This window comes from Polistes dominula, unplaced genomic scaffold (assembly GCF_049000335.1).
Source record: "Polistes dominula isolate Pdom_NZ unplaced genomic scaffold, Pdom_raw_medaka contig_79, whole genome shotgun sequence".
In the NCBI taxonomy this organism is placed as follows: domain Eukaryota; kingdom Metazoa; phylum Arthropoda; class Insecta; order Hymenoptera; family Vespidae; genus Polistes; species Polistes dominula.
This window is the reverse complement of record NW_028300916.1, coordinates 2,967,074-2,985,848: the sequence shown is the minus strand read 5'-3', so window position 1 is coordinate 2,985,848 and position 18,775 is coordinate 2,967,074. Positions and strand designations below refer to the sequence as shown.

Here is an 18,775-nt window from a genome sequence, read left to right as displayed (position 1 = left end):
TAATCATAGTATCACTAAAAATACTACTGTATGCATTATACTCTTAAGTATTAAACTAATTTATAAATTTGAGTATTAAGTAATATGAATTACTGTAATAATGATGGTATTTTTTTCCGAACTGCCAAAGTTTAGGTGAATTATACAGTGAGTACATCAATGTTCAATAAGAAGATTAGTTGCAATCGTTTAATTTACTTAATGGAAGTGATTCACTTTATACAGTTATGTTCCTTTTCTTCCATTTTGTTAGCATTTTTCCTTGATTTTCCTATTGGTTCTCACCTCGTTCGCACGCTCGTTTATTCGTTCGTTCGTTTCAACCAAGAAAATGGTGGAATACTCCGGAGTATTTTTAAGACTTGTATCATCATCCTCTAATGGAGGTAATAAAATCTAGCCTGAGGGTTTACACCGGTACGTAACTTTAATGCTTTTGTTACTCAAACATTAGAGATAATACTTCCTTCATCATTTTATACAAATATCTTTCGTTTGTAATTTCTTTAATTCCATGAATTCATTTCGTTCGAGTTTTAAAAAATTGTATAACATCTTAATTAAACAACTAAACAATTAATCCCTTGACATACAAATTAAATGGAACTAGATGAGACTGAAAAATGGAGGACGAGTGGAATGACGTGTTACGAACGTCAAGATGCTTCTGTTATCGGAACACCAGTGATTATGTTAGTGTGTAACATGTCGTCAGGTGATTATTGCAGAAAGAAAGATGCATTGATGATTTTGAAAAATATCACACTATGCAAAATTATTAATAAATTAATTTAGTATTCATAATTTTATCATCAATTGATGCGTTTTTATATTCTCTTTTGGAACTCCCCGAACCTTTCCCTGACCGCGCCCCAAAGTGATTGGAATTTGACTGTTCTGGCACAGGCAACCATGAATTTCTTTGCACTTCAAAAGGTTAATTTAATTCAATTGAATAATTTAACTAAAAACATGAAACATTTCTTTTGGAAATTTTTATTTTTATTAATCAGGTTGATGTGTGATGAACGCCTGTCCAAATGCTAAAATTTAGATAAGCATTCGTGGGGAGGGATTGTTCGGTGGGCCCTGGATAGCTCAATGGTTAATAGCAGTTGCCTGGAAAGCAAAAGATCCGTGGTTTCGATTTGTGGTCCAGTGTTAATCCAGCGGGTCCAATATTTTTTTACGAATCTTAAATTTGAGGGCTCGTGTCCGGGATGGAAGTTTGTTTTGTAACATGCTCTTCAATTATGCAGCAACACACAAAAAAAAATTAAAATAAAGATATATCATAAAGAGAGGTTAGGACGATAGTAGCGACGTTGAACGGTTTATTAGAGAACTAAGTAGAGGTCCTTTAAGTGCCCAGCAACTTAGGGGGTAGAATGTTGGACGAAAAACTCAATGAACATTGAAAAATAAAATAAGAAAAAAGAAAAATCTTAAATAGGGATACCCCATTGAAAATATATATCGGAAAAAAAAATAAAAATAAAAATTATAATAAGAAAAAGAAAGAGTATATAAGAATAAGAATATGAAAGGCAAAGAAAGAAGGAAAAAGAAAAACATAAATGAAAGGTAAAGAAAGAAAGAGAAGAAAAAATGAAATTTACGAATGTACCGACAAGGAGTAGTAGTACAGAGTCGCGCGACAGCTAGCTGTATACCGTCGTCATCTAACGAAAAACCACCCCCTCTTATTCTTCCTCTCACTCTTACACTCAGCTATTCCGTATATATATCAACGTGTATAACTATACACGGTGTGCCAGGTATAAGGCGGTAAAAGAGCTACGAAAAGAGTGTCGCGTCGATAAAGAGTGGAATATGGGGGGGGGGTGGAAATAGGAAGAAAGAGAAAGAGAGAAAAATGGTGGTAACGAAGGAGGATAGAAAAAGAGAGAAAAAAGAAGAAGGGGTAAAAATGGAGAGTAGGGAGAAAAAGAGAAGGTGGAGGAAGAAGAGGAGTACGAGAAGTTGAGTTGGTGCAAGAGGAGGTGGCAAGGGAGGAACGAGAAAGGGTGAGGGATAGAGTAGAGGGAAAGGGGGAGGAGGGGGAGGAGGTTCGAGCGTGCGCGCATCATATTTAGCAAAGGAGGAGGCACTTCCCTTATTCGTCGTCGTCGAGGGAGTGAAAAACGGGGGTTAGAGAAAGACCGTGAGGAGGGGGCGGATAGAATGAGTGAAAGAGGAAAGGAAAGGAGTAGTGAGAGTGAGAGAGAGAGAGAGAAAGGGTAGTAGAGGGAGGCGAGGAAGAAAATGACGGATAAAGAAGCGCTCGAGGGATGCTGCGGGAAGACTCCCTTTGTCGAATACTCGGTATTTAACGGAAATACCAGCCGGAATACCTTCGTTCTCGTCCATCTTTTACCCTCTCCTATGACGTACAAGACTCATCCCTTCTTATTCCGGATCCACCCTTTTCCCATCGTTTTCTTACTCTCGCTCTCGGTACACTGTACCACACCTCAATTCTACTATTTCCCTTTTCAATCGCATTTTACGTATGCGTTGTAAAATGTGCCTTGTTACTTTTTTTATTTCGTTTTATTTAAAATTGATTTTTTTTCTTCTTCTTCTTTTTTTTTGCCTTAAAAAGTGTTCAAAACAAATTCGTGTAGAATTTTTGAGTAAATGTTCTTTTTCGAATGGTTTCGTTTTTTTTTTTTTTGGTCTATTTAGAATTGGATTGGTTTTTCGATTGATTGATTGTAATTTGTATTATTTATATATAGGGAATTTTGACGTTAAGAATTGTTGTAAATCGTGATCAGTATAATAAATAAGTATGTAAGTATACACTTTAGCTACCATTTTCTTTTAATGTTTGTTTTTATTGTGTTTTCTATTTTTCTGTTTTCATTATTTGTCCGTTGCAAGCTTAAAGAAAGAAAGAAAGAAAGAATAATAAAAATAATAAAAAAAAATGCTTTTTAACGTAGTAAAAGTTCGCGCTTTTTTCAAAAGTACCTAACTGGAAATACGTAACGTCGGGGCTGCTCGAGGGCGCCGGAATTACGCGCGGAAACACAGGAACACGTTGACGACAGGGGGTAAAAAGAAAGGTATGAAGAAAGAAAAAAAGAAGAGAAAATATATATATAGAGAGAGAGAAGAACAAAATAAAAAAAAATTATAAAAGAAAAAGTAAGCAACTATTTTTCCCTTGGAAGAGTCGACTCTTTCTCTCTCTTTTCGTACGCGATATACCTAAACCGAGATCCTTTTAATTATTTTTCCGTAGCACTCGCACCTTGCCCTACTTCCGTTTAACATTTGTTCGAAAACGTGGGCGACAGTCGCTTTAAACTGTTTCAAAGATTACAGTTTACGTTTTTGTTACTTCATCTCGCAGTTTCTTCTGTATGTCTAGTACTTAAGCAAAGCATACAAATACATATGTCGTGTTTGTTTTAAACAAAAAAAAAAAACAAAAAAAAAAACATAGAAAATCTTAAATATACAAAATCCTAAAGCTTTATTTCAATCCTTAAAAATGTCATCCGTGAAATCTTCCGTTAATTTTTTATTTATTTTCTTATGTATAAGATTTCATTCTTTACAACACGTTGATTGACATGTAGGTCACAGGTGATCTCAACACGACTAGTAGTAAAAATACATAATTACAGGAAATATCGATACTGATAAATTTTTAAATAATACCGTTGTTTTTATAAGAATACACAGAACATGCAAGAAAAATTTTATTAATACAAAAAAAAATATGCATGACGTGTAACGATGTTTTTTCTGTATGTAATTTGCTTGATCAAATGCATCATCCAAATATTTCACTAAATAAATCTTTAACTTTATTTTACAATAGGGTTTTAAAATATTTTTTGAGTTACTTGTGTTTTTATAACACCATTTCATTTACTTTTATTTCAGCTGGCAGATCATATTGTATCTTTTAAACCCGTCGTATAGCATACGATTTTTACTTATAAATAACGTATCACGTTTATCTTGTTTTGCATTCCTCCCTCAAATCAAACTAATTCTATTTTATTATTTAAATAATTGGAACACTCTGAAATTACCATTTTTTGTATCAAAATACAAACATTGTATACAATTACTCTGTTTGATTGACAGAAATTGCAACTTTTCCAATATATCATTTATTCTTACTCTAATATTGCAACGTATACAGAAAAAAGAGTTTTACAGTAAAAAGATTGGTTCTAAAACTGACCTTTGTGGGACTCCCAGATTTATGTGAATGGGATCCGATAAAATTCCATTAAGTTTTACTCTTTGCGATCAACCTTTCAGATAACCCTTAAACAAACTAAATACCTTTTTTTCTCGTACCACTTTATTTTCCTTAGTAAAATATTTCTATTCACTAATTCCAATGTTATTCTTAAGTCTAGTCTTGGATAATCTTTTCCCATTTTGAAACAACTCATTGCAACCCATTGAATGTTCTGCTCTAAATCCAGATTGACATATTTCCAAAAGATTGCTCCTATCCAAATATTGGACTAACTGATCATTCATAAATATTTCTATTATTTTCTTATAAATCGGCAATTTATAAACGCGATCTAAATCCTTCAACTTTTGTTGTTGTTTGTATTTTTGGTATAGGGATTACTGTTTCTTTTCATTCACTCACTTTTCATTCACAAAAATCATTCTTTTCAAGATCTATTATATATGACACATGATAGTTTTACCACTTGTTACCATAACCACTGTTTTTATTGATTTTCACAATTATTCCTTCTTTCCTGACACTTTTGTTTTTTAGTTTACTCACTATTCTAAAGAAAAAGAAGAAATTGTAAGAAAAAGAAAAGATACAAAAGTGATTTATAATAAATCCAAGTTAAATATAATATAAAGGCACATTCAGATGTTGTATCGATAAATGTTTAATTATTAATAATAAAAATTATTATTACTATTATTATTATTAATTAGCGTTAAGAACTCGAAAGTTCAGAATGTACCAAATCCAAAATATATAAATAGAAAAAAATTAAACACCAAATCCTGCCAGTTTACCCTCATCCCTGAGCACAACCTCCCTTCATTTGCAGTTTTCTTACCCCACAATTTATGTATTACAATTTTATCTCAAAACATTAACTTTTTCACACTAGTGGTGTCCCTTAAAATCTTTCTCATCTACTCAATGGTCTTTTCTTGTTAGGTATACCGATTTGTATTTTATCTGTTGTTCGCTCCTCCCCCATGCATTCCATGTGACCTGCCGATCTTAATCGGTGTGATTTTACGACGTTAACGATGTCCTATTTGTTATACAATTCGTGTATTTTTACGTTATGTAGTTTTCTCTATTCACTTGTTTCCTCATCACGTCTTGTTTGCACCGAATATTTTACGAACAACTTTATTTTCGAATACCCTAAATCTCTTTTCGTCCCGAAACCTAAGTGACCATGTTTAGCTACCATTAAGGACTATCAGTAGGATGATCGTTATGTATATGATAGGTGTTTGTTTCTTAATGTTGTCAAATTACTACCTATTTAATTACTAGATATTTAAAATGAATTTATATTAAGGTTATCAATTTTAAATTGAATTATTATATATATATTAAATAACATGAAGTGAATTAGACATATTTAATTGTTCGATTTTCCTTTCAAATTTCTTATTAAAAAATATGAAAATAGTTGTTAGAAATAAAAGAAAATAATAACACAGATACTTACCAAGTCTTTTAGATATTTCACTATTGTGCATCTTTGGATTATCTTGTGCAATCTTCCTACGTTGTAGTCGTGACCAAACCATAAATGCATTCATAGGTCGCTTGATATGTTCAACTTGTGCCTTCTTGACCCCAGCAGGACCGAGAGGGCTGCCGAGGGCAACCCCCATAGGGCTGACCCCTGCGGCACCGGGTGGTGATGTTCCAGGAATACCCGGCATATTACGAAGACTGTCTGCGAACGAGCCATCGCACATGCTACCGCCGGCTCTGTAATTAAACGCGTAGACACTAATTAGTAAAGGGCCTACAATAGTCAGGTTAACTTGTCACGCTCATTACAATTAACATTTGTTAGGTGTATGGTGTATCCCATTTCAAAATATTATTATCTTTGCAAATGTGTTTAAGTTTACGTGATTTATGTTATACATTTTAAAATATTATTATTTCTTTCATATTATTATTGTTATTATTATTAAATTATTATTAATTATATTATTATATTTTAAATTAGTATTATAATGTCGACCAATTTTAAAATTAAAGAATGATCAAACAATATTATCTTATGGAACGTGTTTAAGTTTACGTGGTTTTTAGTATACGTTTTAAAATATAATTTTTCTTTAATATTATTATTATTATTATTATTATTATTATTAGTTATATTACTATTATCATTATATTTAAAATTGGTTCTATAATGTCAACCATTTTCAAAATTAAAGAATGATCAAACAATATTATCTTTTGGAACGTGTTTAACTTTACGTGATTTTTATTATACGTTTTAAAATATTATTTTTCTTTCATATTATTATTATATTATATCACTATTAATTACATATTCATTATATTTAATATTAGTTCTATAATACCGACCAATTTCCAAATTAAAGATTGTTCAAACCATGCAACATCTTTTTATTTTTTGCAAATCACATAATTCTACCAAATGCAACAATGATAAATCAATCAGTAAGCAACAAACAATACTAATAATACTAATTACTTATTAGTTTCAATGTTGTTTAATTCAATTAGTGAATAATTAAATCTTATAATTTGCTAGTATAAAAGCCATTAAACAATTCCTGAGCATATTAAGAAATGCATGCATTAGTGAGATCGCGAGTGGATGATGTCAAACCTCTTTTTTCGTTTATTATTTTTTTTCTTTTCTCTCGAGCGAACCCCTAAATGTCACCCCTAAAAACCCGAAGGGTTTGCTTGAAGAAGAAGAAGAAGAAGAAGAAGAAGAAGAAGAGAGAATCTACTGTCGTTCCTTTTCTATCATCTTTACCATACCATATCTATCTCTTATTCCCTCTTTTTAACTAACACAATTACAACGCGAATCTCTCCTTGAGTATTCATTAAAAAGAGAAGTAGAAGAAAGAAGAAAGAGGAAAGGCGTAGTGGTCGTAGAAGGGAAAGAGAGAAAGAGAGAAAGAGAGAAACTCAGGGCTGTAGTTACGATTTTGTAGGGTTAAAATCACCCTACAAAAAAAAAGGGTGGGAGCCACCCTCGAGTGTCATTCAACGAGGATTAATAGATACGTCGGTTAACGTGGGCGCACACGACGGGGGTGTACGAGGGGGGTTACTCATTCACTATGGGGATGGGTGGGGAGTTTTGCCGAGGTTTGGTGGTGGTGCTCGTCGTAAAAAGGGAGAATTCGACTACACTATAGTGAAAGAAAGAAACAAGAGAGAAAGAGAAAGAGAAAAGATGAGGGTTGCGTTTGGTTTGTCGCCGAGAAGATGCTGGAAGTAATGGTTGTTGTCAAGAAACGCACTAGGGGGCATTAGGAAGCGCTAATTGAATGTTTTGCCACGGCACGGCGGATATCTACCAAACGATTCGAATGATTTCGACTAGAGTGGCTCCATTCAAGGGAGAAAGAAAAAGAGAGAGAAGAGAGAGAGAGAGAGAGAGAGAGAAGTCGTGATTCGATTCGCACATTTTTCACGGTTCACCACGATTACTCTGATCCGATTATTATTATTTTTGTTCTTTTTAGTTTCTTTTCAAATTTATATGTCACGCTCGTTTATTTACGATTAACGATCATGATCGGTAACATCGTATAAAATGATTCGATATCGTTCGCTCGATTTAACACTCACATGTTTACATAATTTTTTCTTAGTGTAATCAAATTTACACGTCTTTTAATTCAATGCAATATCGTACAGACTTTGAATTTATTCATAATCTATTTCAAAATTATTAAACAAATTAAGCTAATTTGTTTAAAAAGTGATAAACTCGATAAACTGACGTTTAAGTTAGTGAGTGTTAAAAGAAATAGAATTGAATAGATTTGATTGTTCGAATAGTTTTTATGATGGAATTATGCGAAAACACAAGGACGATTCTTTTACCGTCGCTTCCGTACTATTGTGTTTCAACTAATTCGTTTTAAAAAAAATTATCTTTTTTATATTCGTTAAATATTTTGTTTGTTTTCTTTTTACGATCAGTTTCTATGTATTTTTTTTTTTTGTATGTTATAAGCTATTGTATAATTCTATTTCTATTCTTAACATTTCAATTTTGTTAAAAGAAAATTCATCAATATATTTTTGTTTTCACAGTTTCTTTTTTTGACAGTATGTTAATCAGGTAACTCGTGAATAAACCTTTTCTGTGATTCTTATATAGTACTTTTCTGATTTGTAAAATTACAAGTATTTAATTCTGCAATTCTGAGTAATACGAAACGATAATAGAAAATGAAACGTGTAATGATATGGTGTATAATAACTACGATAGAATGAGTATAAAATAATATCTTGAAAAAGACATTAACCTCATATAATGGCCGGCGGCACGTTGATGTAAGTCCAGCTCAATCTTGGTGCCGTTTTTGAGACTGTGTCTCAAATAAAGTTTGTTTAGTTGATAATGTGTCAATTAATTTCACTCCCGTATTGGCTACGCTCTCGTGCACGTGCTTTCTCACTTTGCTTGGTATAGGTAATATATCCCTTTCGAATTTCACGTTGGAAGGGTCACGTTTTTTATTGGTTATCACCTCCGGTTTATATCGATTAGCTGAATTTATTTGAAATAATTTAATTAATCGATTAAGCTTAATGTGAATTACTTTTTTCGTTTTTGTTAATTTTGTTTGTATTTTGTTGTATAATTTATAGACATTTGATAAATTGTTATATAAATGAAAAACAACAGCTAGCACGTGGTCAGTTTTGTTATCATTTATTTCGTGTAGATTTTAATTTTTATTAAGTCTTCAAGATATAAGAATTCTTTTTCAGCTTTGATAGTTAATTCACTATTATAAAACTGCAATAATAATGGTCAGGAATTTGAATTCAATTACGATACGATAAAACAATAACAATTAACAAAACGGATAATAACAAAAATTATAAAACAAAATCACTACACTTTAGTCCGATTAGTCCAAGTTCACTCGTAGTAGTACAGATGATTGTTCCTTAATAATCTTCTTAAATGATGTAACACTTGTTTCACGTTTTCCAAAATGTCCAGATAACAGTGTAATCCACGATATCTAAATAGTCATAAAGTTGTATCGATGTTAATATTCTCTCTTGATCGTATAGAGAATTAACATAAGATCATACGTATGATCATAGAATTCCGAACAATAACAAAATCACGTTCCATCTTTGATAATACGTACGTTTTTACTCCGATGACGACGTAACAATTTAAATAATAGTAATAATAGTAATAATAATAATAATAATAATAAGAAGAAGAAGAAGAATTAAGTATTTAGATTTATATTTATTATTAAAAATGGTAAAACTTTATATGATAATTTTAAGATAAAATGAGAAAATATATACTTCGATGAGAACATCAGGAAACAACGGAGCACGCGAACCGTAGAACTTCCTACGGGAACGGCAGATTAAGAAGTGAATCGCGCACGAAAATTTCCGAACAGAGGGGCTCAGTTCGAAACATCCCGTAGTCGTTGGAAGCCGTTCTCGAATTCCCCCACCACATTTTCTGAATCAGCCACTAAGGTTGCAGTTGAGCGGGACTTGAATAACTGCGACTGGCAATCGCGACAAAAGGGTAGGCGTGGCTATTTCACCGACGACCTACGTCGCGTTTTGATTGGCTCTCCTTGGCATTTTCGTCGATATAAGTTTAATTCAAACGATGGGATACGTTGCTTGTCGAATTCACCTTTCCTACCTTTCTCTCTCTCTCTCTCTGTCTCTGTAACTCTCTCTCTTATGAACAAAACGTCCCGCGAACTCTTCTCCATTCTCCTCGTCTTCTCTCGTCGAGAGAGAATAAGTACTGTATATTCTTTTTTTTTTTTTTATTCTTATTACATTTGTGGCAACCTTATCTTCTAAACTAACCGGACTTAATTATCATTTAAACGGTAATCCTCGTGTTTCCATTTTTAACTTATAATACTCACGATTACATATAATAACTTTCGCATATCGACTAACACAACATCGATACGTTCAAACAAATTAATATAATTGAATAAATAAATAAATAATTAATCGTCATTTGTATTTTATGATTAACAATGAATCTCGTAATATATTGAGTTGTCCGGAAAGTTTGTGCCAATTTTGACGAAAGATTGAAACGCAATGCATTTACGCTTTTTTTGGGGGGTATATGTTTATTAAATTATATATAAGTGCCATTTTGTTCCACAATCTTTCTCCATCTTTAAGGATACCTAACTTCAAAATTTTAGCCTTCCACAACTTTTCAGGTTTTTTTAGTAAAACAACTTTATGCCACTTATCGAAAATCGGCACGAATTTTCCGAACAAGCCAATAGATATTTTTAATTTGTTTTATAATAAATCAATTATTACATTAGGACAAATATCAAAAACTGTCAAAGAAATTTCACGAAATTTCAGTTCGTTTCAGCTGACGAAACTATTAGTGGTGGGGATGGTTAGAATGATGGGGGAGGGGATAAGAAAAAGAAAAGGAAAAAGAAATGGAGAAGGATATGTTTGTAATGGTGGTCGATCGTATCATCCAATTTACATTCAAGAGAATATTATGCATTTAAGAATGAAAATAAGAAAGTGACTACTTTCTCTTTTTTTCGGCCTTTTTCTTTTTTCATCTTTTTCTTTTTCTTTTTCTTTTTCTTAAAGACACCTATTCACATTCTTAACTTTAGCTCTCTCTCTTCCACCATTTTCTCGGTCCTCTTTCCCTTTTTACTCTCTTTCACCTCTTGTACTTATTTTCTTCTATCAGAGAACGAATAAAATGGTTCGCTACTCGTACAAGATGGTTGCTCTTTCTGTATTCCTACGATGAGGTTAAAGCGAATGAAAGATTATTTTTTTATTTTATTTTATTAACAATATCATTTATGCGATATTCTCTAGAAATTATTTAATATTAAAATTATAAATGGTTATAATTATTGTATACTTCTTTCTAATATATAAATCTAATTATTAAATTTATTATTAATTAAATTAATTAATCAAATTTAATTAAATATTTTTAGAAGATAATAATTTCAATAATTAAATTTAAATATCAAATTTAGTGAAATATTTTTAGAAAAAAAAAAAAAATAATTTGAATAATTTTATTAATTATACAAATTTAATTAAATATTTTCAGAAGACAATAAATTTAATAATTATTTTTTTTATCAAATAAATTATTAATTAAATTAAAAAATTTTTTAATATCAAAAATTCGATTAATTTTAACCTGTAATTTTGATAAGGTTCAATGATTCTAATGTTAAATCAACAATTTAACTTTGAAACTCTAAACCCATTTTGTGTTTTTCTCTTTATCGAAAAAATATATAATTATACTTATATACGTAAAAATTTGCTACGTCAATGGAACAAAAATAAAATGGTTCTCGTTAATGGCGTCACGAAGTGGCGCAGATTACAAAAGATTTTATAGAGCGTTCGATGTCTGTGTATTTTGTATATGTAGACACTCGATTCCACCCTCTATGGGTCCATCGATCGCCTCTTGTTTACTCCCAAGGGCCAATGAGGGTACATCGTCATAGGCGACGATTGGATTTCGAGTCTACAACCGTCGTCGATCTAATAATTTAATCGTTACCACTTCAACCTACTTCGATCTAATCTCCCTTCTTCGAATTATAGGATTTAACAATTCGTACAATTGTTTTATGGTTAATTTATTTCTATAAAAATTGTTTCAACGAAATTTAATATTAGAATGTTAAAAGTTTTCAAAAAAAAAAAAAAACAAATCAATTGTACAATATTTACTTATATTTATTTTTGTTTTCAATTTTTGTATTTTTATTTAAAAAATGAATGAGATTTAATATATGTGTGTCTCGAATTATTAAATAATTAATAATTGTATTATTGATATCTATTTACAATTAAAATGGTACGTACTATGGATAGGTACTTATGAAACGTGCCAACGTTGTGAACTCAGTGTTTATCGTTAGAAAGATTTATTCGTTCTGACAACTACCCTTCGAGTTTGAAAGCAAGGACGTGCACGTGTTCTCTCTCTGTCTCTCTGTCTTTCTCTTTTATTCCATGGGACATTGTTGTACGCGTCGTGGAACATGTAACGTATGAATATCTAATGCACCCCATCCACAATTAAATTCGGACAATATGTTTTGTTTCGAGAAGGGGTGGAGGAACGTTCACCACCCTCTCGAACTAAGGACACGAGGGGTGAGGCTTTCCGAAGGGGGGTTCTATTGCTCGAGGGATGCTTGGCCCTTCTCCCTTTTGCCACCCTCCTCGACATTGAATAACACCCTAAGTGTAAATCTTACCGTATGTGTCTATGTACCCACATAGAGCACGTAGATAATAAGTTTGACCAAACGAGGTTAGTGTTTGCGAGATTCTTATCAATATTAGCTTGATCAATTTTCAATATTTTATTTTCAGATAATTGATTGGACTTACATTGTTTTTTTATTTTTCGAAAATTTCTACACACACACACACACATGTTATATTAACCCCTAAAGTTGCACGCTCGAATTAACTCGAGCGGTGTTGTATTCTATGCTGCTATAAAAATTTTGATTAATTTTTTACTTTTTACATTTTTTTCCCCAAGACAATGTTCTAAATTGTGTTTTTTTTACATTAAAAAAAAAATTGATTTTTTTTGGCCGGTTATTTTTTTTTTTTTTTAAATGTGCACTAAGGGGTTAATCTTATTAAATTAAATTAAAATGATGAGCTATAGTGAGAGATGAGACAATTTATTATTTTATATATATATATATGTATAATAATTCTTTATTTCTTATTTTTTTTTTATTGTAAAGTATTTTTCTAATAACTTTATTTTTTTTTACATCTATTTTTTTAGAGTATTAATTAATTAATTAATAATACAAATTTAGCTACACAATATGTTGCATAGCAAACAACTTAAGGTGTGAATTATAATAATACTCGATTCGAATATTAAAAGGAATGTTCAAGAAAACCATAGAATTCAAGAACACACTCAAAGAATTCTCGAGAGACATCGATTCGACACAATAAATTGTTATTATATAATTAATAATTATAAATAAAAGAACATAGGATAAATCATATTTTTTGTAAGATTTTACAATATATTTATTTATTTTTAATTTACTTTATTTAATATTTAATATAATGTTTTTCATAAAATATAATAAAATGTTATAGAATAATATAGTAAATATCTATAATTTAAATTAATAATAATTTATTTTGTAATATTTTGTGTTACTTTAAACAACTTAAATGTAAAGATGTAAAAAAGTGAAGTAAAATTGACAAAAAAAAAGAAAAAAGAAGTAAGTATAAGTGATGTAAAAATTACGACGAAGAGTTCAATACTTCAGATCATACCTTTGCAGCTAAGTAGGTGGCAAAAGTTAGTGAGTCACCCTGTATAATATAAATTCCATCAGGAAAAACGTGTTGTGAATCTAAATTATTGTATTATTTACAATTTTAAAAGTTCTTCAATTCTTATAAAAAATATTTTATGGTTGGTCACGTTTTAAGGCAATATAAGGAAAATTAATCTTCTCTTTACGTTGAAAGGAGTTTTTTTATTTCTAAGAAATACAAAAATCTAGACAAATAACCTTTGTTAGTTTTTTTATTGTAAATTTATTTATCATTTTTTTTTTTTTATGTAAATTTTGATCGTCAAAGGCCTTTTTTATATATTCTATTCTTATTCGATATTCAAAGAAAGAAAAAAAAAAGAAAAAAGAACAGGTAAGTTTTCTATAGAAAGAAAAAACAACCTGTCGATATTATTATTTATTCACCATCATTTTTTATGTCTATTTCTCAAGAGAGAGTCGAACATTCAAAGATGTTCGACTATACTTTTCAAAATAATCATACAGTAAGTAATTTGATGACTAAACTAACATTCTTTTTAGAAAAGAAAAGTTTAAAATAAGAACGAAAACAAAAAAAATGTTGAAAAAATAAGACTGATCACAAATATTTACTGTTACTGTAAAATATCTTTGATTAAAAAATATAATTACAGTTTATATTAAAACCACCTTACTCAGATTTCTAAGTTAGTTTTATTTTATTTTTTTTTTTTCTTCTTCATTTTATTTCGTTTCTTTCTTTTTATTTTTATATTCATTATACTTTCAAACACGAATCAATTGTATTGATGAGTTATGTTTGATTATTTTTTAACTTTAATAAGTCCATGACTGATTAAAAAATTGCCACATGGTACAATAATTCAGGCCTGTTATTTAAAAAATATGCATCTAAGGTTAAAAGTGATCAATTCTTTTGGTTTTTTTTTTTATTTTTTTTGATTTTTCTATCAAGTCTTCTTCTGTCCTTTGTTTTTTCATTTCTAAATAAACTTTGCTTCGGTCGTTTTTTTTTTTTTAATTTTTTTTCCATTCCCAGATTGTTTAAGCATTTTGAAATAAATCAACTGTTGGTGATGTTATGTACACAAGTACACTATAATTTATGTATTCCTGATATTTACAGATGTATCTTGAATATATTCACAGGATGATAAAAATTTTCTAAATTCTTTAAACGAAATTATTCTTCCGTAGGAAACCTAAGCTCGGGATATTTTACATTTTTAGGTATCTTCAAAAGATTTCATTTTTTACCTGTCTTTTCTTGTTTTTTTTTTTTTTACAATGGCTTTTGTCGATATATTTGACTCTTATAAAAGAAATATGATTCATGGAAGAATGTTTTATTCTATACAATAGAAAAAAACAACCAATTTTCCTGTCTATCTAAGTTATAGAGAAAATCTTTTATTCTATTTAAATTTCTTTCTTTCGTTGACCTTTTTCTTTTGTGACATGGTTAACCAATCCAAAAAGAGTTGTTTTTTTCTAGAAAAATGATGGGAAAGATGATGCAATCGGTAAAAAGAAAATGGTGGTCGAAACTGACCAACAGCAATATTCCTTAAATAACTTCAAATACATTCTTTATATTTTTTATACATAATTTTGTTTAATATTAATAATTTTATTTAAATAAAAACAATTAATTTTTCTAATAATTATCATAAAATATTTTTACAATAATTATAAAATTTTATTTCAAAATAAATTTTACCATAGTAGTTGTCTAGCAGTTTTTTTAAAGTATGATATTCTGTGAAACATTTTTTTTTAGAAATTCTATAAAAAAAAAAGATGCATTTTTTAAATTTTCAACCCATGAATAAATAGTTGAATGATTTGTTTGTCATCATGAATTTAAATTAAACATTTGGTGTCAAAATCGATGGGAAAGAAAAAGAAAAAAAAACCCTTCTTAAAAAACATTATTTGTTCAAATAAAATATTGACCCTTCTTTAAGGATTAATACCTATTAGATCGAAAACCTAAGCCTGCTATTATTTAATAACAGTTCAACAACGAATCAGAAAAGTAAGAAGCCTGATAAGTCGTTGGAACAAAACACGATGAGAAAATGAAAAGGGAAATGGGACAATGATAACGAGAGAAAAGGGATAAAGAGGGTAGAAAGAGAAATAAATAGAGGGATCAAGGATAGAACTAATACCTAGCTAATACTAACCAGTAAGTCCTTTAAAAGCATCCGACGGAAACTCGAGGGTTTCGGCATGGATATCATCCTCCTTCAGTCACCTACTTACATGCGAATTTGCACCTACAAAAAGGGACTTCGTTCAATTCTAACCACAAATGTGTATCCTTCAATGGTACTTCTCACATGCACCTTTTATCATATTATTACGTATTCTTTGATGACTAAGTTATTTCATAAAATTGGACAATGTTATTGAATCGATAATAAAATCTAATTTAGAATTACATTTTTCTTTTTTTCTAACAATTTTATACACGTGCATAATTAAATAAATAAAATACTTTTCAATTAATAATTATTATTTTATAATGTAAATATTGTGAATTGTTCGGAAAGTTCGTGCAAATTTTCGATAAGTGTCATAAAGTTGTTTTACTAAAAAAAAAAAAAAAACCTGAAAAATTGTGGAAGGCTAAAATTTTGAAGTTACTAAAAGTTTAAGTTAATCAAATTTTTAATGAAAATATTTATTTATTTAATTTTTATATTATATTTATTATTTTTATATTTAATTATATTATATTATATCAAATAATAATTATTACATTATAATATAAATATTATATGTTTAATAATATGATATATATATAAATATTTTAATTAAAATTTTTATTATATTATTATTTTATTATATTTATTTTATTATGTATATATATATATATATATATATATATATATATATATATATATATATATATATATATATATATATATATATATATATATTCTAAAATATTTATTTATATTTAATTCTTATATTATTAATAATAATATATTTATTCTAATTAGAATTCAATTTCTCCTATTCCTATTCTAAAAATAAAATGAATTAATTTTTTTTTGGTATGCATGAAACAATACATTTTTTTCAATGGTACAATAAGTGACCAGGGGATAGGGGTAAAGGACAAAAATAAAACTATTGGACTCTCTCTCTTTCTCTCTCTCTCTCTCTCAATGTTTTACATCTCTGTTTTATGCAAACGTATAAGGCACTTTTTTTTCATTTCCTTCAAATACTTAACGTAGGATTGATGGATGAAAATAAGACGACGCGAATCCAGAATAGGAGCAGAGGCGGCATCACCATCGAATGCTATTCCCAGTGAGGAATACAGAACGGAATACGGGATACATTGAGGAGGAATACAGGAGAAATACAGGAATACAGGACGAATAGAAGACGGGGCTCTCAAGCTTTTAGCCCAGGCAAATAAATCGTGGTTTGCGAAAGAGCCAACATTCGCGGATAAATTCACCTTCTCTCTCTCTCTCTCTCTCTCTTTTTTTTATTCTCTCGCACACAAATACACACGTACTTCTATTTCCTTCTTCCACTTTTCGTTTTTAAATCTCTTACGACACCTCACGTATTTGACGTATGCCATCTGTTCAGTCTAGAAAAAAGTGAGAGCGGGGGCAAGAGAGAGCGAGAGAGAGAAAGGGAGAGAGATGTTTTTACAATTCCTCTTTTTTTTTTTTTTTTTACATATTTCCTTTATATTTCACTTTCCAATAAAAAATAAATAGAGAAACGTTGTATCAAAAAAAAAAAAAAATAGAAATTCCTTTTTTTCTACCTTTTTATTCAAAATTTAAATAAAAAGGATTATAAGGATTATATTGCCGCCCCACCCCCCGCGGATAACAACGGTAAATAAAAGAAAATATTATATAGAAATATTTAAACTGGAGATTTCTTTTTTTTTTTTTTTTTATTTTCTAAACTTTCTTTTTTTTTCCCCCCAATACGATTCATCGATACACATTGTAAAAATTCACACATCGTTGCTTATTAAAAGAAAGCTAAAATGATTCGTGTTCTTATATATTTTTTTTTTTTTTTGGGGTAAGTTTATTCTTCCACATTATTCAACTTGCAGGAGTAAAAGAGGAATATCCAGGATAAGCTGAGTTTAGGATTCGAGTTCTATATAGTTACTTATGTACTATTCTCAGCTACTGGTCACCGCATTTTTCTTTTACTTTTATTTTTCGTTTCATTCTCTCCCTTTAACCCCATTCCAACCCCCCCCCCCCAACTCTATCTCACTTTCTCTTATTTTCACTCTCCCTCTCTCTCTCTCTTTCTTTCATGTACATCGATACGAATCCGTTCACGTTGAAATTAGACTCTTTCTGTATCCTTCCGAGATCCTCTTACGTTCATCTCGAAATTGAGCTTAGGATATTTCCTTTTTTATCAGAATACTCTATACATGTTCCTTGTAAGGTGTGACCTTCGTTGCTCCGTTCTTCTCCATAATACTATTCTTCATTCGTACTAATTTTTTTATATCTGTTATATATATATAGATTATATTTTTTATTTATTATAATATAAATATTATAAATGTAATAAAATTTATTCTTAAATATTAAAATAAATTTATTACATATACTATAAAATATTATAATATAATTAGTCTTATATATTATTATATAATTAATAAATTATATTTTACGTAATAATAAATTATTATCTCAATACGATTTTTTATTTTTTTTATTAATTATGATAATTAATAAATTATATATTTTATACGAAAAGATATTTATAATTGGATCAATTTAAACAAAACACTTTCTCTGTAGATTTCAGTTTAAATCCTGTAACTAATCATAACCTATATAATCGTTGCATTAACGAATAACTCAAAGTAACTCTAACCTCAAACTCACAATTATTACAAAATAAAAAGCACAAAAAATAACACAGAAAATAAACAACTTATAATAAATAATTAATCGTGATATAAAATTTGATTTTATAACTCATGAAAACAACTACTAGTTAAGTTAATTTAACAAACAAACGATAATACGCTCGAATAAATATCGAATACGCTAATCGAAAAAAAAAACAACAAACAGAAAGAATAAGAATAAGAGGAACAAAAAAATAAAAGAAGAAAAGAAGAAGAAGAAGAAGAAGAAGGAAGGGATGACGATGGACGATGATCGAA

The 18,775-nt window shown here is 29.5% G+C and overlaps 1 protein-coding gene across 1 annotated transcript in view; it reads right to left on the bottom strand.

Moving 5' to 3' along the window:
• Positions 1-9,628, bottom strand: part of LOC107074262 (uncharacterized) — a 36,704-nt gene extending 27,076 nt beyond the window's left edge. The window contains exons 1-3 of the mRNA XM_089170622.1: positions 9,551-9,628; positions 8,521-9,249; positions 5,703-5,971 (exon numbers count right to left, since the gene is read on the bottom strand). Of these exons, the coding sequence (XP_089026748.1) occupies positions 5,703-5,971; positions 8,521-8,525 (274 nt within the window). The 5' untranslated portion in view covers positions 8,526-9,249; positions 9,551-9,628. The remainder of the gene's footprint in view (positions 1-5,702; positions 5,972-8,520; positions 9,250-9,550) is intronic.
• Positions 9,629-18,775: the final 9,147 nt, after the last annotated feature.